Genomic DNA, 23515 nt, shown 5'->3' with positions numbered 1-23515 from the left:
CTGCTCTCTGCGCTGCCTTCAGAGCTGGGCGCCCGGCCAGCAGCCACTGCTCTCCGCGCTGCCTTCAGAGCTGGGCGCCCGGCCAGCAGCCACCCCGCTCTAAAGGCAGCACAGAAGTAAGGGTGGCAATACTGCGACTCCCCTACACTAGCCAGATTTCACGGTCTGGGATGTGTTTTTCACTGCAATGAATTTAGTAGGGCCCAAGTGATGGCAGGACAGGAAGTGATCAGCTTTATCTGCAGCAAGGGTGATTTAGGTAACAGGTTAGAGAGACACCTGTCAGGGACGCTCTAGTTTAAAGCAAGCCCAGGCTAGTAGTGACTGGAAATTGCCATCTGATGGTTGGTTTGTGAAAGCAATTGATTATCTTATTCCAGTTCCAAGCGGCCAGCTGACCACCTCATGGTTCTTATCCGCCGCTGTGGAACAGACGTGTCCTCATCTTATCCCAGAGTCGGCCCTTCCAGGAGAGGGGTGGGGCTGAGTGCTGGGTGAAGGACACACTACTGCCGCTGTGACCCTGTCCTGCCTGGCCTTCGTTCCTGCCAATCCAGCCCTGACGTTACTTCCTGTTGGTGGAGAGTTTCACCCAACTCTGTGACTCTCGTGGTGAAGGGTGTGCAAAAGCAAATCAATATGCTAACAGCGAAGAGCCAGTAAACTTAGACATACCCGTGGCTTCTTCAACGTCTCTGCAGGCACCTAAAGCCCCAGCGCTGGGCCGAGCACGGCAGGGCAGGGCGGACGCTTGTTCTCCTGACCATGTGATCCTCTGGGCTTGGAGCAAAGCTGCCCCTGGAACAGGCACTAACCCTACAAATGCAGCACTCCCCGTCAGAAATACATCTCAGCAGCAACCATTCCTTCCCCAGCCCTGTCGAGCAAATCTGGAACAACCCGAGCATGGAGCCTTGCGTCGTCACAGCTCCAAACAACCGTGCCCCAATTGATGTTATTTTGCTCAGTTATAAATCTTGATACACCCACTAATGGGAGGTCCAGAAATCAGACGGCTGAGAGCTTCAGTCTTTATTAGAGAGATTAAAGAAGAGGTTCATGTTACAAATGAATATAGACCATACCATTATCCTGCGACTAGAGCCCCGACAGCATGAAGGCAAATGCCACCTGGCACCTGTGGCGCCGGACAGGTCCTGGGAGCTGGAGGGGGCATGACGTAGTGGGATCCAAACTTAGCCTTTGGCCTGCCCAGCACTGGCAGCCGAATGGAAGGAACCAGCTAGCAGGGAGTGGGGCTGTAGTCCACACACTCCTTGCCTGGGTGACAGCGCCTGAGGAACTGAAAGCGGCAGGGCAGCCCTAGTGCCACTCAGCCACCTTCAGCTCACAGGCATGCAGGGCAAGCAACATTTTGCAGGATCAGGCCCAAGTGTGTCTTGGGTCAGTGGAACCTACTGTCTGATGGGGACTTTCCCAATGCATCAACCCTGGAACATGCCAGTGCCCTGGGCTCCCTCTGCTGCAACGGCAGAGACCTTTCTCCTGTACTGCCCAGCCTCTGGGCTACCTGGGCTTCAAATCACATGGCCACAAATGAATCCCGACTGCAGCATTCAAGAGACGGTAGCAAGGCTCCGATCCATGGGCGTGTCACATGTACACTGGGTTCCAAATCGGGGGGGAGAGAGGAGCAAGGCTGCCCCATCTCCCTCCTCCATTCCCAACAGCCTCCACCATCCTCCCCATTGCTTTCAGGGGGGAGGGATAGCTCAGTGGTTTGAGCATTGGCCTGCTAAACCCAGGGTTGTGAGTTCAATCCGTGAGGGGGCCACTTGGGGATCTGGGGCAAAATCAGTACTTGATCCTGCTAGTGAAGGCAGGGGGCTGGACTCGATGACCTTTCAAGGTCCCTTCCGGTTCTAGGAGATATCCTATCTCCATTAATTTAATTATAACTCCTTCCTTCTCCTCATCCCCAGCAGCCCACATCCCCCCCCACTACTCCAAACATAGCCTCCACACACAGCTCTCTGCTCATTCCTCTCTGCCCCCTGCCCCCCTCGCGGCTGAGGCAGAGCTACTGGGGGAAGGTGTGTGTATAGGGGGATAGGGTGAGGGGGGATCCAGGCAGGGGCAAAGCCACACTGGTCTAGATTGGTCCCACACCCAGCACTGCCCCCCATCAGCCAGGCAGCCTTTGGGCTCCCTGACCCTGCGCCCTCTAGGGTACGGCCCCAAGTCCCCTAGAACCCGGCCAAGCCTTAACCCAGAGCTGCTGCGTGTTAAAGCTTCCCAAGGGCTAGAAGCAGCGCCTGGCTCAGTACCACCTGAGCATTAGGGGTGTAAAAGGGGTCAAGAGCTGAACCCAACTGGGAACTTTGCGACCCTCCTGCCCTGTAACGGGCCAAGCCAGCCCCACCCTGCTCTGACCCCCCCCCCCACGCAAAGCATTCCAGATCCAGGACCAGCTTCGCCCACTCGCGTTAAACCGCTGCGCTCCTGTCTCCACTGGGAATCCTGGTCCAAGGGCCAGATCCGAAGCCTCTCGCAATCAATGGACTTGGGACCTGCCTGAAGTGAAGGGGGCAGGATCAGGCCCTTGAACAGTATAAGGTAGTAGAGGCTCCCGTCACCTGGCAGTCTCCAGGGAACGTGTCAGGCTCGTGCACAAACGCCTCCCGGCCTGGCTTTCCGGACGTAGTGAAGTTCAGGAGCAGGCTTCAAAGGAGGGAACAGCAGCTGAAAGTTCATCGCCGCATGTAGACAACACACGAAGGGAAGAGAGTTTGATCTCGGGTAGGTCCAGCATCACACTTACTGTTAGGACCTGGCCCGTCAATCCTTCCTCCCACAAGGCCCCTCACTCATGCAAGGAGTCCCACTGACTTCAGTAGGGCTACGAGCCAGAATACAGGGCTCAGGGTCAGCTGTGTGTATGGACACACACATGCTGAGTCCACGTGTTAAAGAATGGGCTCGCGGAGTATTATTGTGTAACCCCACATCACGTAGAACGCACAAAGCCAAACCATCCTGATACTTCCCAGAGTGCACCAAGGACCCAAGCGTTTTTGTACCTGGCTGAGCTGGGCAGAGTCACCCACAAAACACTCAAGCAAAGGGACCTTTTAGAACTTGCGCAACTTTATTTTTAGAATCCCGTTAAAAAGCCATTAAAATACCCAACCCAAAATTTAAATAATGCAACAGGCGGAGCAGACCAGACCAAGCCAGGCGCTCCGGAGGAGGGGGGGGCCAACTCAGTGCTGGGGGAGCCTTGGATCTGGAGATGACGATACAGTGGCAGGCGGCGACAGTCTGACCTTTCCCGCTGCTGCCCCGGCCGCCCCATTGTATCTTCTTGCGAAGGCTGAGCCAAAACTCAACCAACGTGCAGAGCAAGAGATCTACTGGGGAAGCCGGAAATCTACTGACCCGTGGAAACTACTGGGGAAGAAAACAGGGAAGGAGGTTCCAGTCACTTAAAAGACCTGCATAGGACGCTGCTTTTTAGGATAATGCACTGGGCCTCAACCACCCTGCTTATCTATTGGTGGCTTCTTCAGCCAACTAGAGGACACCTGAGGGCAGTGGACCAATCACCAGCACAACACAAAGATGGGGGCGTGGCTCGATGCTCTTGTGCCAGGTTATGGTAAAATGGTTGAGTGAGGCCTGGCCTACAAGCGACCTGGGAAGAGACACTTCAGCCACGTGAAGCAGCATTGTGCAAGCAGATGGGGAAAGAGATGATCAGGAGAAAGGGGCTGCCTAGCCGGGCCAGGGCCTCTCAAGAGGTCAGCCTGTTCCCATACGTCTGTTCGGTGCAGAGAGCGGGTTGGAAAATGCCCCCCCCGTCAGTATTTCAGATGTCCCAGGTTTGCACCTACACTGTGTCCATCTCTTAGTGCCTTGCCTGGCCTGGCCACTGAGCCTAGGTGGAAGTGGGAGTTATCCAGTGGGGTCGCGCTGGCTTACGCTAGAGGTGAATCTGGCCCTTTATATTCCTGTATTCGCTTGTGGTTATGGGCTGGCTCCAGAACAGCCTCAGGCTCTAGCAGCCTCGTTCCTTAGACGTGACGGAGTCCGAGCCCAGATCCTCAAAGAGATTTAGGTGCTAACTCCCATGGATTTCAACAGGAAGGATTTCTCCCTTCTGAACCCCGTCTCTGAAACAAACCCACACACAGCCACTTCCTCTCTCCTCCAGGCACCCTCGTCTTGCCTGAGTTTAGGCTTCTGGCGCCACTCGGCCGAAAACTATAAACCTCTGGCCGACCTGGCGGGTCCTGCTAGCACAGAATGATCCCCCGTGCATTACTCTTTCCCCTCTTTATGCTTTATCCACACGGTACCATTTCACTTGAGACCGGCAGTGCGCACCTGCCATGGTTTGCAATGCCCCTGCTATCTTACAGCTCCTCAGAATGCTTCTCTAGCGCGCTCTGGCCTCTCAGACTCTGGGATATCTGCCTCCCCGCCCAGAAATAGTTACTAAGGAAGTCATCCGGTGGTGACGGTGAATGATGCGATGATGTCTGAGGTTAGCTGGCTACCAGCTGCAGCACAATAATTCCAGTGGGAATCACCCAGCGAGTTTGGATTGTGGAGTTTTGGGGCAGGCAGGGGCTGTTCTTCAAGGCCAATCCCTTCAACAAATCCATCCAGAAGGCTCCAAGACCTTCCCTTTCTCTCCCCACTACCAGAAGGTCCATGGAGGCTGCATCATTTCATAGGCTGGGATGCTGGTAACGTTGACGGGGATGGAGATGATGGCCCAGGGGAGTCCGTGCTGTTCCAAGGAGCGTCGGATCATGTACCTAGAGAGAGACAAGCACGCATATTGACGGAGTGAGTTGGAAAAGAGGAGCTCGGCCCGTAGGCGCGCGCTGGAGCCACCGAAGAGTGCAACGTCAAGACCAACTCAACCCCACAGAACAAATACAACTGACTCCACTAAGGGTCTTACTTACAGGGCCTGATTCTGTGAAGTCACTTAGCCCTTCCCATGGGACACTCAGCACCTTGTAGAGTCCGGCCTTCATCAGGGGAAGGCTGAATTTTCTGACAGCTGCACTTAAGCTACCTAAACAATTTCCATGTTTAAGAATCAACCGAGGCAGCCCTGTGTGATTGCAGATGCCTCTTGCTTGCTGGATGAATAGGGATGGCTGAGTGGAGCACCACGGTGGCTCATCAGCGCTGGGCCAGCCCTGGAGAGACACAGGCTATGGCCTGCAGTTTATGATCTCTGCTTTAAGCGCTAGCTTTAGCATTTATTCTACATCAGGATGCTGTAGATAAACGGAGCACTTCAGTCGCCATGGTCAGAGCCCATGATCGGGGGCATGGACATTAAAGATCTGGAGAACATCTGAGGTGGTGGAAACAAAGGTGCCAGTGCTATCTTCGTTTCATCCACACAACCAGACTGACTTCACTGGGGCTGCCTGGGTACAACGGGGGGCACAATCTGAAGATACGGGGGTGTGCGCACGTTGGGGAAAGGCACCTACCCGTCCCTGCCCAGGAGGAAGAGAGCAGGAATGTCCGCCGTCAGCCTCGTGCTGTCCTGGATCATTTCGACGTAGAAGCTGTCGTTGTCGTACGCGTTATCGGCGATAATCACCGCCCTCCCTCCGTGCTCCTGGACGACCCGCGTCTTCGACAAGAAGGAACAACCCCTGCGGCAGAAAATAACGCTGCGTCTCAGAGACCCGCTTGGCCAGCTGTCTGCACGGCACAGCGCCTATGTCTCCCCCTTCAAAGACCTCACCCCTTCCCAGCTGACGCGCTTCGTGCATTTCATACAATTGCTGCCCGTGAGAGCGAAGGGTGAAAAGGGCCACACTTATGTCTGAGCGGGGGAATAGGAAGCAAACAACCCATTTTAACCAAAGGATTCTTATTGTTCATAATAATAATAGGGACTTCTCTATCTTTGCTTCACCAACATTCTCCCGACGCCCTGGAGACATTGGTGAGGGAGCAGGCGAGGAAACTGAGGCAGAGTGGTGCTGTGATTTGCCCAAGGACGCAGAGGGAATCTGTGTCAGAGCTGGGGTTAGAATTCTGCAGCACCTGGCTCCCAGGCCTGTGCTCGGACCAGGCCTCATTAACGTTACTGCCTCAGCAAACTTAGTAATTAACCATTGGAACAACGTACCAAGGGTCGTGGTGGATTCTCCATCCCTGGCCGGTTTTAAATCGAACTCGGCTGTTTGTCTAAAAGCTCTGCCCTAGGAATTCTCGTGGGCCAGGTCTCTGGCCTGTGGTAGACAGAGGGGCAGACTGTGTTCCCTTCTGGGCTTGGGAGCTATGAAATCATCTCCCCTAATTCTCTTCTTTTACTTTCTCGGTCTTCGGGGCCCCTCAGCGACACTCTCCAGTGCTTGTAGGGTAACACTCCGCCCCAAGAGCAAGTGAGCGACTGCGCTGGCTTGTACGGCCCCCCTTCACCCAACACCAGCTGTGATCGCCGGCCTGTCTGGGACGTTGTCCTAACACTGATACTTGCCCGGCAATCCTCCCCGGGCGCAGCCCTGGGCCCAGCGCGCAAAGCTGCTGGCTTCCGCTTGGGCGCGCAGAGTCCTTTGCTAACAGTGCCCGGGAGATAGCTGCTGGCTGACCGGCGGGTGAGGAGCAGGTGGTCTCGCTCCCACAGAGCAGGTGCTCGTCATAAAAAACGCTGATTCAGCATTATCAGCGCCCTGACACGGTCCGCCTACCCACAATCGGAGGTGTGACCGCAGCCCACGTGGGCGTACCGAGCTGGCTTCCAGTGAGCTAGGAACAGCAGTGACACCGCAGCAGCTGCCGCTAGCCGCCCGACTGCAGTGTAGACAGACTCCCAGAGGCTCAGCAGCCGGGCCAAGACTGACTGGGTCCTTCCCTTCTCCGCCTGGGAATGCATCCCCGCAACTGGGAACTGGGGCGGTGGTGGGGCAGGGTGGAGCTGGCTGGCCCTGGCGGTGCCCCTGCTGGACCTGCTCTGTGGTTATTAGCCAGAAGGCTTCAGCCTCCTCTAACCAAGCCCCAGTCGCCAGGGGAAAGGTGGATGCTTTAGGAAAACGGTCCCAGTGAGTAGGGCCTGTCCTGGCTGCTAGACCCCACGGCTGCTCTCAGAATGCCGGGGCTAAGAGCCTGCGTGAGCAGAGGGGCCGCTGCGGGGCTGAATTCCCCCTGGTGCGATGTCTAGCAGCACCGGGCCCACCGCGAGGAGGCAGGAGCTTGACAGCAGGGCCCGGGAGCAGTGGAGTTGGGGGGCAGCGTTGTTCCCTGCTCAGTGTCCTCGAGGAAATCCAGGAGGGCAGGAACAATCCCTGAAGCTACATTAGTCCCCTCAGCAGCTGCTACTGAGTAAGTGACAGCGGTCCCATGCCAGACGTCTCCAGCCCCGATTGAGCTGGGAGGTTTCATTCTTGGCAGGCCCCCTCGTCCGTGGGGCTGGGAGGCTCACCTGGGCCCAGGCCACAGCCCCCTAAATGTCTCAGGCGAAGGGGTGACGGACGCCCCAAACGAACCTCAGCGCTGTCAGAGGATTCCCTGGGGAAGGGGCACACGACTGGCCGGTTTCCTTTATATTAAACAGCGGCAGCTGCCTTCCTTCCGGGACCTCTCGATACAGACATATGACAGAGCGGAAAGTGGATGATGGAGTCAGTTTTGTCAGACTAGAAAGTAACAGGGGACTGGAGACTAATCAGGTTTCAGGTGTTGTCTACAAGGAGCAAATGCCCAGCGTACATATAACTCCCCAGGTGGACTCACCATCCCGGGAGAAGAGTGTCCACTCAAGGGGTTTTACTGGCACAGCCATGCAGCTATAATGCCAGCAGTCTAGCTACCTCAGTGATATTCTCCATGCAGAGGAGCCTCTACGGTCAGAGGACTACGATAAAAACGAACATGAGGCGAAATCTCCACGGGACCGTTCCCCAGGCAGGCGCTCTGCAACGTGCCAGATTTCGTTCTGCCCGATCTCTCTGGTGGAAAAAACCCAACCCGCCCACTCCCTGCACGCCGCTGTTCTAGAATCACACCATAAATAGCTCTCCCCCCCCCCCACTGGTAAAACAGATCTGTCATCCAACCTACCCACGCTCCACCAGGGCGATCTGATCTTGGATGAAGACTCCATTGTTTAGCTCCCCGCATGCCTCCGGAGGGTCTGCCGGGACCAGGTGTATCTGCTCGTATCTCGTGTTCTCGGAGAGGAAAGAAAAGAAGCAGACTGGGAGTAAAGGCGGGGGCAGTACTGGGGGGTGGGGTGGGGGGTCTGGGTTTACTAACGTAGATCTATTCTGGGGTCTGCAGCAACAGGCTTTATTTGTTCTGGTTAAGGCCAGCTTCATAGACCAGTTCTCACCGTCCTGCCCCTAACTAAACCCGAAGAAAACTACAAAGACAGTCAGATCTGGCCTTGTTATTGCTAGACTGCTACATACTTTGCAGGTCTATAGCACCTAAGGGTCTAATATTAAACCCTGCAAAACCTGATGGCGCTATCAGAGGAGTTTGAGTACCGTGCATTGGGTAGTACTTCCTCTTCCTTGCTATAGCATCTTTCTGCCAACGATTCCTCAACCCCCACAACAGCCATGGCAGGTAGGCAATGCTTATTACCCCCATTTTACAGTTGGGGAAACTGAGGCACAGCACAGTTCCATGATGTGCCAGAGACACACAGTGAGTCCGTGGCAGAGCAGGGAATAGTCCTTTGGTCTGTGGACTCGCAGTTCTGGGCTCTAAGCCCTGGATGGCACTCCCTCTCCTTGCTGCATGTGGTTCAGCTCCAGGGTGGGAGGCTCACGGTTCCATCCGTCCTGCGGGAGACCTGGCAGGGAATTACAGGGAGGTCCCGTCTAAGGCAGTTGTTCTTAGGGACCCAGGATTGGACGGGAGGGTCTCCCCGTGAACTGGTGTTCACCGTGTACGTGTCCATACCCAGACACTGTAGCTCCCTGCCTTTGACCTCCCTGGCCTGTGAGGGCTGTCCCAGATGCTGTGCATGGTAGAGAACTGCCTCTTGCTGGATTTGCCCAGCCTGCAGCTTCGGGCAGGTCTGGTCACTTGTTTCTTACTGAACTCATCCCCCCTCACCCCCTTTTCTTTATTACAGGGCCAAGGTCCCGTTTGTGCAGGTCACTGAATCACAGTTTGCAGAGTGGCCAGGCGCTGCCGGCTTGTCAGTCCATCGGAGTCCTGTACAGGGCGGCCCCACGTAGGCTGTTTGGGTCACTCTGCCAGCTTCCCACCCTTGCACGCTGCCGGCTTACTCCCTTTTGGACCTGATTCTCCATGGCCCTGTGCCTCGCACGGGCCTTTACTCTCGTGCAAAGGGGCGACAAGATGAGCACGGCAGCGTCTCTCATGCACTTGGCACCACACCAGGTGCAGGGCAATGGTGAACGAGGCCCTCGGCCTTATCTCAGCCGCATCCCGCAAGAGGCACTCTCTACCATGCCAAGCAGGATGCCCTGCTGATGGTGGAGAAATGGCAACATCCGGCAGTATCCCTTTGTTCTAGTGTAAAGAGACTCTAGGGTCCAGATCTTCACAAGTAATTCGGCTCCTAATGCTCACTGATTTCAATCATAGAATCTCAGGGTTGGAAGGGACCTCAGGAGGTCATCTAGTCCAACCCCCTGCTCAAAGCAGGACCAACCCCAACTAAATCATCCTAGCCAGGGCTTTGTCAAGCCTGACCTTAAAAACCTCCAAGGAAGGAGATTCCACCACCTCCCTAGGTAACCCATTCCAGCGCTTCACCACCCTCCTAGTGAAATAGTGAGACCCCACCCCACCCTCTATCCAACCACCCTGCTCCCAGTTCCCTGACTGCCCCCCTGACCCCTATCCACATCCCTGCCCCGACAGGCCCCCGGGGACTCTCACCCCCTATCCAACCCCCCCTCCCTGTCCCGTGACCGCCCCCTCCTGGGACCTCCTGCCCCTAACCGCCCCCCTGGGTCCCCACCCCCTTTCGGAATGTGGCCCTGCAAACATGGGCGGAGGACTCAGGAGGCGCAGGGGCAGCCGGAGAGAAGCAGCGGTTCCCCCTTTAAAGCCCCGCTTCTCTCCGGCCGGCTGCGCGGCTGCCCGGCTGCCCGGTGCTCCTCCTGAGTCCTCCGGTCTGTGCTCGCGGCGCTCCTGCCGCCTGCACCTCCCGCCTGCTCCCCTGAGGCGGGGGTGTGCCGGTGCCGGTGCTGAGCTGCCCGGCGGTGCAGTGAGCTGAGGCTGCAAGGGACGGGGAACAGCGGGGGAGGGACCGGGGGCTAGCCTCCCCGGCCGGGAGCTCAGGGGCCAGGCAGGATGGTCCCGCAGGCTGGATGTGGCCCGCCGGCCGTACTTTGTCCACCTCTGGTCTAAACACAGGACTTGGAGCTAGAAACTTGTGATCTCATGGACTGAGCATTGGCCTAGGAGCCACGAACTCTTGAAATTTAATCCTGCCTCTAACACTGTCCTGTTGTGTGGTCTTGGGCAAATCACTTTAGCCTGCCTCAGTTTCCCCAATCTGTAAAATGGGATTAAAAATATCTACCTACCTTGCAGGGATGTTGGGATGGTTATACAGTTAACGTTTGCAAGGCGCTTTGAAACTAAAATGTGATACCACTAACTAGTACAGTGCATTGGTAGTTGCTTGTTGGAGATTTGTAATAATTCCTCTGCATCTATGAGTGATTTCAGAATGCAAGTTGCTTGCAGAGATGTCTCTGCAGTTAGTATAATAACAATTTATAATTCTGGCACTTATCCAATCAGTTATGGGCCAGGCATCTCACACAAGATTAGGCAGACAGGGAGAGCAGCGCCCCGCCTCCAATCTATCTCGCAGAAATAACTTCTTAAGCAGTTCCAGCATTTTTCTTACACTTGGATCTGCTTTTTGGACCGTGTTAACAGAGGACCTCGTTTGTTTTGCGTGTCCCAGATCGAGCAGGAACTGCAGAGTTCCCAAGAGAAGGTAAGTGGATCACCGAGATTCTGGAGTAGCTGCTTCTCAGCAAATTCCAAAGTTCAATCTACACCCATCGGGCCAGACTCTGAGCTCTCTTACAGCTGTGTAAATCAAGCAACACCAGCAGCTTCAATAATTGACACTGATGTGACTGAGCTCAGAATCTGGCCCACTGTTTCTAAAGGGCAACAAGTGTAAGAAACGACCAAATGAAGATCAGGTTTCAAATCCACTAGTTGCTGTGGAGAAAAATCTAGAAATGAAAGGTCTAATACAGATCTGATCCTCATACTTACAAACACGCCTCCAAAATCTTTGGCCGGCGTAGCAGTGAAGATGTAGCGGATATCTCCGGGACTCAGCACTTGGAAATATAAATATTCATGGACGCGTAAACCTGCGTATTTAAAAAGTCAAAAAAAAATAGACAAGGGGGGAAAATGGAAAAGCTCTTGGGAAATTCCTTTGGAGAGATTTACAACTAAATTCACAATCACGCTGCTGTGAAAACAGCTCTTCTCAATGGGGATGGGAGAAGCAACAGGTTATAACATTTCATTTACACAGCATCTTTCATCCCAACTGGAGTCACGGTGGCTGGATATATAAGGCACAATTCACCTGCCATGTTGATGCAGCCAGTTCTGGTGTGTGTGGGAGGAGCTGTTCAACAGCGCACAGCAATGCTGCCTAACTGTTTAGAGCAGGAAGCCAAGAATATGGGATTCCACTGAAATCACAAGGGATGTTTTAAGGAGGCAGAATTGAAATGACTCCTGGTGTAATTTTACCAGGACACCTGCACGTACACCCCGGTGCTTGTGAAAGTACATCATGGGCTCTTTTTCCAACCCCTTCTCCATAATTTTCTTAAGCCAACTCAATGCCATACCCCAGCGAAGGCCGCCTGACGGAAGCTATGATAGCATTCAGGATTCTGAAAAGATCTACTGATGCCACTCTCCGGAACAATGCTCGGTGCCAATTCTGCTCCAGCGAACGTCCCATGTGTATTACGTCACCTCCAAACAAATAGGCTTTGTAACAGTAACCCTAGTGAGGGGGTGGGGGAATGGCTACCTGGCCAGCCAGGACAAAGCGCTCCCACTCCTGGCACAATGAGGTCCCTTTTCCAGTGCCCAGCTCATGCCACCTGAAGAAATGGATTGCAAAAGTTCCAGCAGGCTTAACACAGCTGCGTTCCGGACACAGCAGATGCACAATAATCGTTAGCTGAATCCCAAGGCACTGCCATAGAAGTGCTTTAATTAAGAGCTCCAAATGTCCTGCCTCCGCGACTGATTCTGGAGCCACTTATTTCCCACGGAGGCAATTAGGGATCCGTTGACAAGCAGTGGGTGGAAAGCTTAATGCTGAATTTGCTACGGCACAGAAGCTGTCAGAGTTATGCCGGATCTCCTGGGAGCCTCTTACAGGCGTGTCCTCTTTCCCTCTGCCCCAACTGAGCCAGGGCAGGGGTGATGGGCTCCCACTGAGATGGCCCCTTCACCTGTAGTTTGAATCAGCACTTCCTAGACTCAGGACGGCTCTTTTACCCCTTGCGAAGGGAGCTCTGACTAGCAGTTACAGCAGGAGCGTGGGCAGCGGGAAACCTGGGTTCTGTTGGACCGACACCCTGTGTGACTCTGGGAGGGTCACTTAGACCAGCATTTTCATCAGTGCCCACTGATTTCTGGGTATCCCCAATTTTTGCAGTTTGAGGCACCTTGGGCCTGATTTCCCAAGCTGCTGGAGCACCCACAGCTCCAGACGAAGTCAATGGAGCTGCCGGTGCCTAGCACCTCTGGACATCAGGACCCTGGAGGGGTGTCAAATTGGGTGCCCAAAAATCACCAGTCACTTTTCAAACGCATTGCCCTTACCCTTTCTCTGCCTCAGTTTCCCCTCCAATAGTAAATGGGGATAACGACAATGGCACAAGGGAGTTGGGAGGCGCAGTTAATGCAGGTGAAGCATACACTATGCTCTAGCAATCCAATTCACACTCTGAATTAAAAGGAGAGGATGGCTGTAGACCACCACACCTGTGCTTGGTCGTGATCTCTTTGTGAGAGGCTGAAGTGAATGAAAAAAGACATTGACAGAAGCTCCAAAGGATCAAACTGCTCTAGCAGTCCAGAAGACTGATCCACATGAAGGCACTGATGCTAGCCCGACGGAAAACCCCTTTTCCTCTCAACCACAGATGCCTCTTGATGGTTAGAGTGTCAGTTGGGGGGAGGTGTCTAGTGGCTGGAGCAGGGGAGTCTGGGGATGTGGGTTCTACTCCTGGCTCTGCCACTAATTGGCTGCGAGTCCTTGGGCAAGTCGCTTCATTGTTCTGTGCCTCAGTTTCCCCATCTGTACAATCTGGGAAATTATCCTTATTAATCTGCATCTCAAGGGCACCATGAGGCTTAAAGCTCTCCAAGATCCTTGGATGCAAAGTGCCTTGTCAGTGGGAGCTGTTAATTACTACAGTATTCAGAGGACAGGCTGGGAAGGTACAAGGTTGAATGACAAGTAAGGGTCTAATCCTGAGAGGTGCTGAGTACCCACAGCTCTTGCTTACATCAACAGGAGTGGTCAGTGTTCAGCACCTCTCCAAATGGAGCCCTAACCCTCTGTACTGTTGAGAGCAGTCTGACATCCTGCAGCAGCACTTCTGCTAACCTAACGTGAACCAAGCAACACGTAGCAAATCCCCCAGCCGCGGCCAGAAAATGGATTTGTGCAAGCAGCTTGGACCCATCCCAAGACTCCTCCAGAATGGGACATAAAAACAGGCTGCCAGCCCTTTGCAAAGCGCCTCCAAACTGAACAAAGGTCATTTCTAGAATCCAGCGGCGCAACCTTCCCTCTGGGATCTTCTCCTTTGCTTTCTCAATCTTTTAGCTGCTGTAGTCTCCCCTTATTTACCTGCTGGCTGCCCCTCAATCCTGCACTCCCTCCATCTTCCTTTCCAAATCTCTTTGCAGGAGTTTTAGGGCTGATTAACGGTGCTCTAATGGACAAAACTCTTCCCTCTAGCCCCCAAACCAGGGCAGCGGCAGTGCAAGATTCTCCCACCTCAGCTGTGACCTGGAGGGATCACATCCCAGGGCAAGAGGATGTTGCATTATATTTTTCTTTGGCTCGCTCACTGCTTTCAAAGCCAAGACACGGGGGGGGGGGGGGGTAAGAGCACAAGGCACTCAGAAACACTGGGTCATGTGCAGTGAGATCCTCCTGATGAACCGGATTGCCACTGCTTTGCAGAATATAGAAGTGAAAATGGGAATTTATAAATAGACTCGAAACCCTGACAGGTTTGGCAGGTCTCCACGACAGCAAATAAAGCAGAGCAACGAGAGTACAAAGAATGAAGAATAATCACAAATTCACCCCAAAGTGAAGCATTCAAGAAGATTTTTTTTCCCACCCCCTCCCCAGGCCTTTATTTAAGGCCAACAGAGTATCTGAGCACACGGCCAGCTGCCGCATCAGCGCAAGACTTCAAACAGGCACCTCAACGTGCATTTTAACCGCTTTCTTGTCAAGTCAGCACAGTCCGGCTTTGCAAGCTTACTGGAAAAGGCGCTTCCCAATGCAAGCACTGGGGCACTCTCCAGCCCCCAAGTGGCCAGTACTCACCATCGACGAAAGGCCAGGCGCAGAGATAGAGCACCAAACACAGCCATCTGCCAGTCCTGAATAGCATGTCTGTTCGCCAGCCTCCCCACAGCTCCCAAGTGCACCTCTAACCATAGAAGTGTCAAACTGGCAAGAGAGCAGAGCTCGGCCTCCAGCTTCCACTCATTGGTGAGCTCAAGCAGCTGCTGGTCTCATTGGTGAAGGTTTCAATCAATCCACTGCCGGCTACAAGAGGGTTTAAATTACCAACAGGTTCCTAATAGAGAGGAAGCAAAAAAATTCTTTAATCCCAGGCCCACAAATTCAGCCCCCACTGAAATTAGCAGGAGATTTTTCAGCAAAATAACCGGAAGCAAATTCGTCCTTTTCCACCCACTCCACTTCCTGAAGATAAAAGTGAGCTTCTCATTGCGTATTCCAAGGACAGTGCTGTGGTTGCTTCACTGGCCTGGGTGTCAGGAGGTGGGGTTTTCCTCCAGGCTCTGCTATAGACGTGCTGGATGACCTTGACCAAGGCATTGCACTGCATGCCTCAGTTTCCCCCGCTGTGATCCTGGCCGTTCAAAGAGGGGACTGAGTTGAATTCATGAAGGTTTGCTTACATGGGTGTCTTTACTTAAAATGAGTAGCCCCACTCACTACCGCGGAGCTGCTCCCAACAGACATAAAGCTGCACAGATACCTGCAGGACTGGGAGTAGACACAATGAGTGAAAGCCGCAAACAATGAGGAGGGAAGGGAGGGCAAGGGTTGCAGTAATAAGAGCCTGGACTCTGGTTTTGTTTTTTACAATTGTGATTTTAATGAGGCAATCGCTATTGCTTCTCTTTCCGATTCTCCAGCCTGCTCTGCTCCCACGCAGCCCCTGACTACTACCTGCCATCTCTGCACAGTATTTCACTAGCTTCACAACTACACCAGCCGCCCCATTTTCACTAGCTTCACTGCCTCAAGCCCCCCATTAGTTTTGCTGTATGTACCTTTGACATTTTTAAACCCTCCAAATCCCATCCCAGGCTGCATTTGGGTCACTGTCATGGTAACTACATTGGTGCAAGCCCCTAATGAGGGCTCATGTAAAGCAGGGCTCACACCTACACAGCTTAATCCAGTGCAGATTTCTCTAATGCAGACCGGGAGTAGGTGCCCCCCTGCCTGTGACCCTTCACCATCAGACCCTCCAGTCTGGCCCATTTCCCTCCCTCTTGCTGCACTGCAGGTGCCCTGGGGAACCCATCTAGCTGCTTCTCATTCCCCAGCACCATTCCCCCACCTGGGCCCAGATATCACTGCTCCCACCCCACAGCAATGGGTGCGGTATATGGACTTGAATAGCAGATATTAGAAAAGTGAGCCCCCCCCCCCCCCCCGCCGAGAGTGAGCCCCACCGGTACTCCCCCTCCCCCCCCCCCCCGCCGAGAGTGAGCCCCACCGGTACTCCCCCTCCCCACCACCACCCGCCGAGAGTGAGCCCCACCGGTACTCCCCCTCCCCACCACCACCCGCCGAGAGTGAGCCCCACCGGTACTCCCCCTCCCCACCACCACCCGCCGAGAGTGAGCCCCACCGGTACTCCCCCTCCCCACCACCACCCGCCGAGAGTGAGCCCCACCGGTACTCCCCCTCCCCACCACCACCCGCCGAGAGTGAGCCCCACCGGTACTCCCCCTCCCCACCACCACCCGCCGAGAGTGAGCCCCACCGGTACTCCCCCTCCCCACCACCACCCGCCGAGAGTGAGCCCCACCGGTACTCCCCCTCCCCACCACCACCCGCCGAGAGTGAGCCCCACCGGTACTCCCCCTCCCCACCACCACCCGCCGAGAGTGAGCCCCACCGGTACTCCCCCTCCCCACCACCACCCGCCGAGAGTGAGCCCCACCGGTACTCCCCCTCCCCACCACCACCCGCCGAGAGTGAGCCCCACCGGTACTCCCCCTCCCCACCACCACCCGCCGAGAGTGAGCCCCACCGGTACTCCCCCTCCCCACCACCACCCGCCGAGAGTGAGCCCCACCGGTACTCCCTTCCCCCCCCCCCCCGCCGAGAGTGAGCCCCACCGGTACTCCCCCTCCCCACCACCACCCGCCGAGAGTGAGCCCCACCGGTACTCCCCCTCCCCACCACCACCCGCCGAGAGTGAGCCCCACCGGTACTCCCCCTCCCCACCACCACCCGCCGAGAGTGAGCCCCACCGGTACTCCCCCTCCCCACCACCACCCGCCGAGAGTGAGCCCCACCGGTACTCCCTTCCCCCCCGAGAGTAAGCCCCACCGGTACTCCCCCCCACCCCCCCGCCGAGAGTGAGCCCCACCGGTACTCCCCCCACCCCCCCGCCGAGAGTGAGCCCCACCGGTACTCCCCCCACCCCCCCGCCGAGAGTGAGCCCCACCGGTACTCCCCCCACCCCCCCGCCGAGAGTGAGCCCCACCGGTACTCCCTCCCCCCCACCCCCCCCGCCGAGAGTGAGCCCCGCCGAGAGTGAGCCCCACCGGTACTCCCTCCCCCCCACCCCCCCGCCGAGAGTGAGCCCCACCGGTACTCCCTTCCCCCCCCCCCCCGCCGAGAGTGAGCCCCACCGGTACTCCCTTCCCCCCCCCCCCCGCCGAGAGTGAGCCCCACCGGTACTCCCTTCCCCCCCCCCCCCCCGCCGAGAGTGAGCCCCACCGGTACTCCCTCCCCCCCACCCCCCCCGCCGAGAGTGAGCCCCACCGGTACTCCCTCCCCCCCACCCCCCCCCGCCGAGAGTGAGCCCCACCGGTACTCCCTTCCCCCCCCCCCCGCCGAGAGTGAGCCCCCCCGGTACTCCCTTCCCCCCCCCCCCGCCGAGAGTGAGCCCCCCCGGTACTCCCCCCACCCCCCCGCCGAGAGTGAGCCCCCCCGGTACTCCCTCCCCCCCCCCCCCCGCCGAGAGTGAGCCCCACCGGTACTCCCTTCCCCCCCCCCCCCGCCGAGAGTGAGCCCCACCGGTACTCCTCCCCCCCCCCCCCGCCGAGAGTGAGCCCCACCGGTACTCCCTCCCCCCCACCCCCCCCGCCGAGAGTGAGCCCCACCGGTACTCCCTCCCCCCCACCCCCCCCGCCGAGAGTGAGCCCCACCGGTACTCCCTCCCCCCCACCCCCCCCGCCGAGAGTGAGCCCCACCGGTACTCCCTTCCCCCCCCCGTCGAGACTGAGCCCCACCGGTACTCCCTTCCCCCCCCCCGTCGAGAGTGAGCCCCACCGGCACTCCCTCCCCGCGCCGAGAGTGAGCCCCACCGGTACTCCCCCACCTGCCAAATAATGAGCCCTACCAATATTCGCCCCCACCTGCCAGATAGTGAGCCCTACCAAGTTCTCCCCCACCTGCCAGATAATGAGCTACACAATGACCCTCCCCCAGCCTTGCATCTCTATGGTCAGCTGAGGGAAGGAAGGGACGCCGGCCCGAGCCGGCCGCTAGCTCCCAACCATAGAGTTGGAGCAGGGCGGAACCGCCCGTTTCCTGTTAGAACTCCTCCCCCACCCTCGGGAAGTTTCTGCGCGAACGCAGTGCATTGTGGGACCTGCAACCCCCGCTGCTGGAGGAACCGTACGAGACGTTCCGTCAAAATGATGGTGAGTGGGATCGGCGCGGCCCGGTCCATCCGCCGCCATCCGCCCCGGGGATAGGCCCTCCCGGCCCGACGGCGGCTCCCCCGCCTCCGGCGGGCTCTGGCCGGCCGTGATCAGCCGTTATTTGTGGGGGATGGCGAGCTCTAGCCGGAGCGGCGGGGATCCGGAGCCGCCGTCCCGCCTCTCAGCACAGCCCGGCGGCAGTAAGGGCGAGGGGCGCTGCGGCCTGGTCCTGGAGCAGCCCATTGAGTGGGGGGGGGGTCTTGGGGGCTCCGGACAGCCTGGTTACGGTGGGCGAACGGTGGCCTCGCAGGGACTACCAGTCACATCAGGCAACGCGCGCGACCTTGCTTCCGAGCTGGGGGAGCCAGCCGCGCATTGCATGCTGGGGATTGTAGTGTGTAGGTCGAAACGGCGGGGAAGGTGAAGGAAGCCTCTGGGTCTTACAACTGGTACCCTGTCCCTATGGCTGCTCAAACCATTGCATGCTGGGATCTGTAGTCCTTTGGCTGCTGTGGGCAAGGCGGAGCATGTTGGGAGCCGCAGTCATTGTGGGCCCCACAGTTCTGTTGGAGATGGGCGTGGCTCATTTTGATTCTGACACCTGCTGTCCCCAAGTTGTTCAGACCGGGGGGGGGGCTGCACTGTAAAGCTCAGACCTGTCATCTCTGGGGAGGGCACTTAGCCCTGGCTAAGCTTAAGGCAGCCCTAGGAACGTGCAGGCAGAGACTGTTACAAAAGGATTAACATAGAACATAAGAACAGCCTGATTGGATCAGACCAAATGTCCATCTAGCTGAGTCCCCGTCTTCCGACAGTGGCTATTGCCAGGTGCCCCAGAGGGAACGAACAGAACAGGGAATCATCAAGTGATCCATCCCCTGTTGCCCATTCCCAGCTCCTGGCAAACAGAGGTTGGGACACCATCCCTGCCCATCCCGGCTAATAGCCATTGATGGACCTATCCTCCATGAACATATCTAGTTATTTTTTGAACCCTGTTATAGTCTTGGCCTTCACAACGTCCTTTGATAGAGAGTTCCACAGGTTGACTGTGCGTTGTGTGAAGAAATACTTCCTTTTGTTTGTTTTAAACCTGCTGCCTATTAATTTCATTTGGTGACCCCTAGTTCTTGTGTTCTGAGAAGGAGTAAATAACACTTCCTTATTTACTTTCTCCACATTGGTCATGATTTTATAGACCTCTATCATATCCCCCCCCCTTAGTCGTCTCTTTTCCAAGCTGAAAAGTCCCAATCTTATTAATCTCTCCTCATAGGGAAGCTGTTCCCTATCCCATACCATTTTTGTAGATCCCATGTAGACGTTACCTATGCCAATGTTAGGGGTTCTCCCATTAGCATAGGTAATCCGCCTCCCCCAGAGGTGGTAGCTAGGTCCATGGAAAAATTCTTCTGTTGACCTAGTGCTTTCCACACAGGGACTCAGTTGGCTTAACTAAGCCCCTCCAGTGTGGATTTTTCACATCCCTGAGTGATGTTGTTATGCCCTAATTTTCTTGTGTCGATCAGGCCTCATTATCTGCATTTCGGTTACCACCAACAATGGATACAGCTGTGCTGGTGGCAGCAGCAATGCAAGAGTAGACAGGGGCTCAGGTGTTCATACCACGGCGTCATGAAAAATCTCTCAACAAGTTTACGTGACAAAGAGGTAGAAATGCCTTTGCCCATCCGCGCTACCTGCCTAGCATTTCAGCACTGCTGACAGCTGTTGCAGTAGTATGGATACTGTGTGCCTAGTGCAGAGTTGAAGCTGGAGGGAATTCATTTCATTGTGCTTCATGCTGTTGAAGGGGGAGGGGCCAGGAATTCCGCCTCTGAGGAGGGTTACAGAACGTATCCACGGCAGGTAACCAGATTGAACGTTAACGGGATCTGCTCATTAACCTGCATTTGTTGAATGATGGTTGTATTCTAGAAGGAAATGGATCCTCCCTGAGTCTTGGTTATCCTTCATGTTAGTTGTAGTTTTCAGACAAATCTAAATTAAGGTTGAATCCAGCTTAGTAATGTAAAGGTTAAAAAACCAAAAACTGCTTACAAGCGTAGTGAACTACATGCATTAGAAACTCAAGAAATTCAAGGTCAAGATTAAATTCAGAAGAAAAACCCCAAACAGCTGAAAAATATGGAAATCCTTAGTTCTAAGACCTCCAATCTTCAGATTTATAGAGCCTAAGGCAGGGGTAGACTTTGGTTTCAGCCTTAGATATGGAAGGGGGAAAGGGATAGCTCAGTGGTTTGAGCATTGGCCTGCTAAACCCAGGGTTGTGAGTTCAATCCTTGAGGGGGGCCACTTAGGGATCTGGGGCAAAATCAGTACTTGGTCCTGCTAGTAAAGGTAGGGGGCTGGACTCAATGACCTTTCAAGGTCCCTTCCAGTTCTAGGAGATGGGATATCTCCATTAATTAATTTATTTATTTTTTATAATTGCAAGCAGTGACACTCAAATACAATGAAATGATTTCCTAAATTGTTCCCATCAGGAAAAATGATTTTTTGAATAATACTAATTAGCTGACATAGAAAGGTTAAAATATTGATATGCACAGTTATTTTTAGGGTGACTAGTTGGCCTATTAAAATCTGAGCAAGGCATTGGCTAACGTATGTTGTCTTTTCAGCCCACACCAGTTATCTTGTTGAAGGAAGGCACAGATACCTCCCAAGGAATTCCCCAGCTTCTCAGTAACATCAGTGCTTGCCAGGTTATTGCAGAAGCTGTTCGCACCACCCTTGGCCCCCGGGGCATGGACAAACTTATTGTGGATGACAGAGGTACGTATCATGACTTCCTAGTACTGCCTCTTAATGCTTCAGTGTTACCACATGTAAGGCAGTGGCTTTTGACTGACTAACAAATAACATCCCTGCACGATACATACTATATGGTACTTCTGTGTTCGAGAAGGGGGGAAAAACCCAAACTAAAGATTGGCTAATTTAGAGCTAAAGTTGATAGTGCACCCTCGTGCCCCCCCCGCCCCCCCATCAAACCACAAGTTAAACCCAGCATTCATAGACCTCATCACGCTTACCTTGCCCCTGTTCTCAAGTCAGAAGGGACCATCATGATCATCCGGCACATCGCAGGCCACTGAATCTCATCCACCCTCTTCTGTAATAGACCCATAACCTCTGGCTGAGTTACTGAAGTCCTCAAATCGTGGTCTAAAGCAGGGGTGGGCAAACTTTTTGGCCCGAGGGCCACATCGGGGTTGCAAAACGGTATGGAGGGCCGGGTAGGGAAGGCTGTGCCTCCCCAAACAGCCTGCCCCGCCCCCTCCCACTTCTCACCCCCTGACTGCCCCTCTCAGAACCACTGACCCATCCAACCCCCCCTGCTCCTTGTCCCCTGACCACCCCCTCCTGGAACCCCCTGCCCCTGACCGCCCCCGGGACCCCACCCCCATCCAACCCCCCTCCCTGTCCCCTAACCGCCTCCCTGGGACCTCCCCCCACCCCCTTTCGGAATGCAGCCCTGAGAACATGGGCGGAGCACTCAGGAGGAGCAGGGGCAGCCGTGCAGCCAGAGAGAAGCGGTGCTTTCCCCTTCAGAGTGCCGCTTCTCCGGCCGGCTGCGCAGCCGCCCGATACTCCTCCTGAGTCCTCCGGTCGCGTTCCCCGTGCTCCTGCCACCCGCACCGCCTGCCTGCTCCCCTCCCCCCGCAGTGCAGCCTCCCCCCCGTGTGGGGGTGTGTGCCAATGCTGAGCTGCCCAAGTGCCTGGCCCTGGGGCCCCCTGTTGGCGGGGGGGCGTGCCAGGGCACCCTATCTTCACCCCTGAGCCGCGCCGCCCAGGTGGAGCCAGCCGTGCTGCTGGCACGGTGAGCTGAGGCTGCAGGGGAGGGGGGACAGCAGAGGAAAGGCCGGGGGCTCAGGAGCTGGGCAGAACGGTCCCGCGTGCCGTAGTTTGCCCACCCCTGGTCTAAAGACTTCAAGTTACAGAGAATCCACCATTTACACTAGTTTAAACCTGCAAGTGACCCGTGCCCCATGCTGCAGAGGAAGGCACAAAACCTCCAGGGTGTCTGCCAGCCTAACCCAGGGCGAAATACCTTCCTGACCCCAAATATGGCGAGCAGTTAAACCCTGAGCATGTGGGCAAGACCCACCAGCCAGACATCTGGGAAAGAATTCTTTTTAGTAACACAGAGCCCTCCCCATCTAGTGCCTCATCACCGGCTGTTGGAGATATTTGCCTCTCTTGTTATGAACCTGTCTTCAGCCAGAGATGGCCTGCAGTGCCGAGTTGTTTGGCTCTTTATGGATGTGCTGTGCCTGAGCAGGGAGTGAACTGACATTGCTGAACTTATTTTCTTTTGTTTCACAACTAAGCCCAGGTGTCTGTGGTAGAGAGAGAGAGCCTGATGTGAGATCTAAGGCCTGAACCAGAGGCTGTGAACCAAAGTCAGGCCATGTATTAAAGCAGATGCTTACAAGTTCACTGTCTAGTACATGAACTTGGCAAAGTTGCTGCTAGTGTACTAGACACTGGATATTTACGTAAATATATTCCAGCTAGTACAGCTACATCCCAATCTAGTACAAGATAAGATGGCTTGACAAAATAATGAATACGAATGTTTTGTCCAAAATATCAGGAACAAGGGGAGGTAAAAAATAGATGTTATGAAATACGTAAGGTGGTATGCAACTTGTTTATCTCAGTCTGTAAATGTTGGGCTACCTCGCCTTAACCCTTTGTCCAACCGAGAGGGCCGCAGAAAGTCCCACTGCTGACTGAGCTGAGTCCATTGTAATGAGCATGCATGTGTTTGTGTACCTGAGACATAGATTCAGGGAGCTAGTACTGTGCTTCGTTGACAATAAACTTCGCCGAGCACCTTCTCCACTGAACCAAGTCTGTGGTCTTTCTTTGAGTAACATCTGAATGAGCAAACTGCATTATCTGCTGTTAGTAGTGATAACATTGGAGCTCCAAGGACAGAAGCGCTTAGATCTCTTCCAGTTCTAGGAGATAGGATATCTCCATTAATTTAAAAAAACATAGTACTGAGGCAGCCTTCAACACTTAACAACAGTTTCCTTCTATGAAAAGTTATTGCATTAACCCACTGTGGCAATTTCCTGTCCTTTTCATCTGATTTGTAGGCAGTAGTCAGTCACTTTCAACTTGTGGGAATGTGTGGAAATACAGCAGAGATCATGTTCCCAATGCTGTTGAGGGACAGTCATTTATCTGAAGAAAAGTTGTCTTTAATGAAGATTTAGGGCTTCATCCTCTGCTCATTGAAGTCAATGGCAAAGCTCATGGTGCAGGAATCAGGCATTTAGAGAATTTATGGAAACCTTTCTATCCCAGTAAAAGCCAG

The 23515-nt window shown here is 55.0% G+C and overlaps 2 protein-coding genes across 5 annotated transcripts in view; one reads left to right on the top strand and one right to left on the bottom strand.

The window, feature by feature from the left end:
* Positions 1 to 3090: 3090 nt before the first annotated feature.
* Positions 3091 to 18040, bottom strand: PRADC1 (protease associated domain containing 1). 3 transcript variants are annotated; one of them, XM_065597299.1, is made up of 6 exons: positions 17908 to 18040; positions 14564 to 14819; positions 11227 to 11327; positions 8062 to 8171; positions 5481 to 5648; positions 3091 to 4784 (listed from the first exon to the last, which is right to left on the bottom strand). In XM_065597299.1, the coding sequence occupies exons 2-6, from the start codon at positions 14628 to 14630 to the stop codon at positions 4664 to 4666; spliced, it is 567 nt and encodes a 188-aa protein (XP_065453371.1). In that variant the 5' UTR covers positions 14631 to 14819; positions 17908 to 18040; the 3' UTR covers positions 3091 to 4663. The 3 variants fall into 3 exon arrangements, with proteins under 3 accessions (XP_065453371.1, XP_065453372.1, XP_065453370.1); XM_065597300.1 differs by lacking the exon at positions 17908 to 18040 and adding an exon at positions 17856 to 17878; XM_065597298.1 differs by lacking the exon at positions 17908 to 18040 and adding an exon at positions 14940 to 15253.
* The window catches only part of CCT7 (chaperonin containing TCP1 subunit 7), an 18062-nt gene continuing 12508 nt past the window's right edge, over positions 17962 to 23515 (top strand). The window contains exons 1-2 of one of the 2 annotated variants that reach the window (XM_065597297.1): positions 17962 to 18159; positions 20805 to 20958. In XM_065597297.1, the coding sequence (XP_065453369.1) occupies positions 18154 to 18159; positions 20805 to 20958 (160 nt within the window). In that variant the 5' untranslated portion in view covers positions 17962 to 18153. Of the gene's footprint in view, positions 18160 to 20787; positions 20959 to 23515 lie in introns of those variants that run through there. The other variant, XM_008169599.4, reaches the window with a different exon arrangement.

This window comes from Chrysemys picta, chromosome 5, assembly GCF_011386835.1.
Source record: "Chrysemys picta bellii isolate R12L10 chromosome 5, ASM1138683v2, whole genome shotgun sequence".
NCBI classification, from domain to species: Eukaryota; Metazoa; Chordata; order Testudines; family Emydidae; genus Chrysemys; species Chrysemys picta.
Note: the sequence above shows the minus strand (reverse complement) of the source record. Positions and strands in the feature narration are given on the sequence as shown.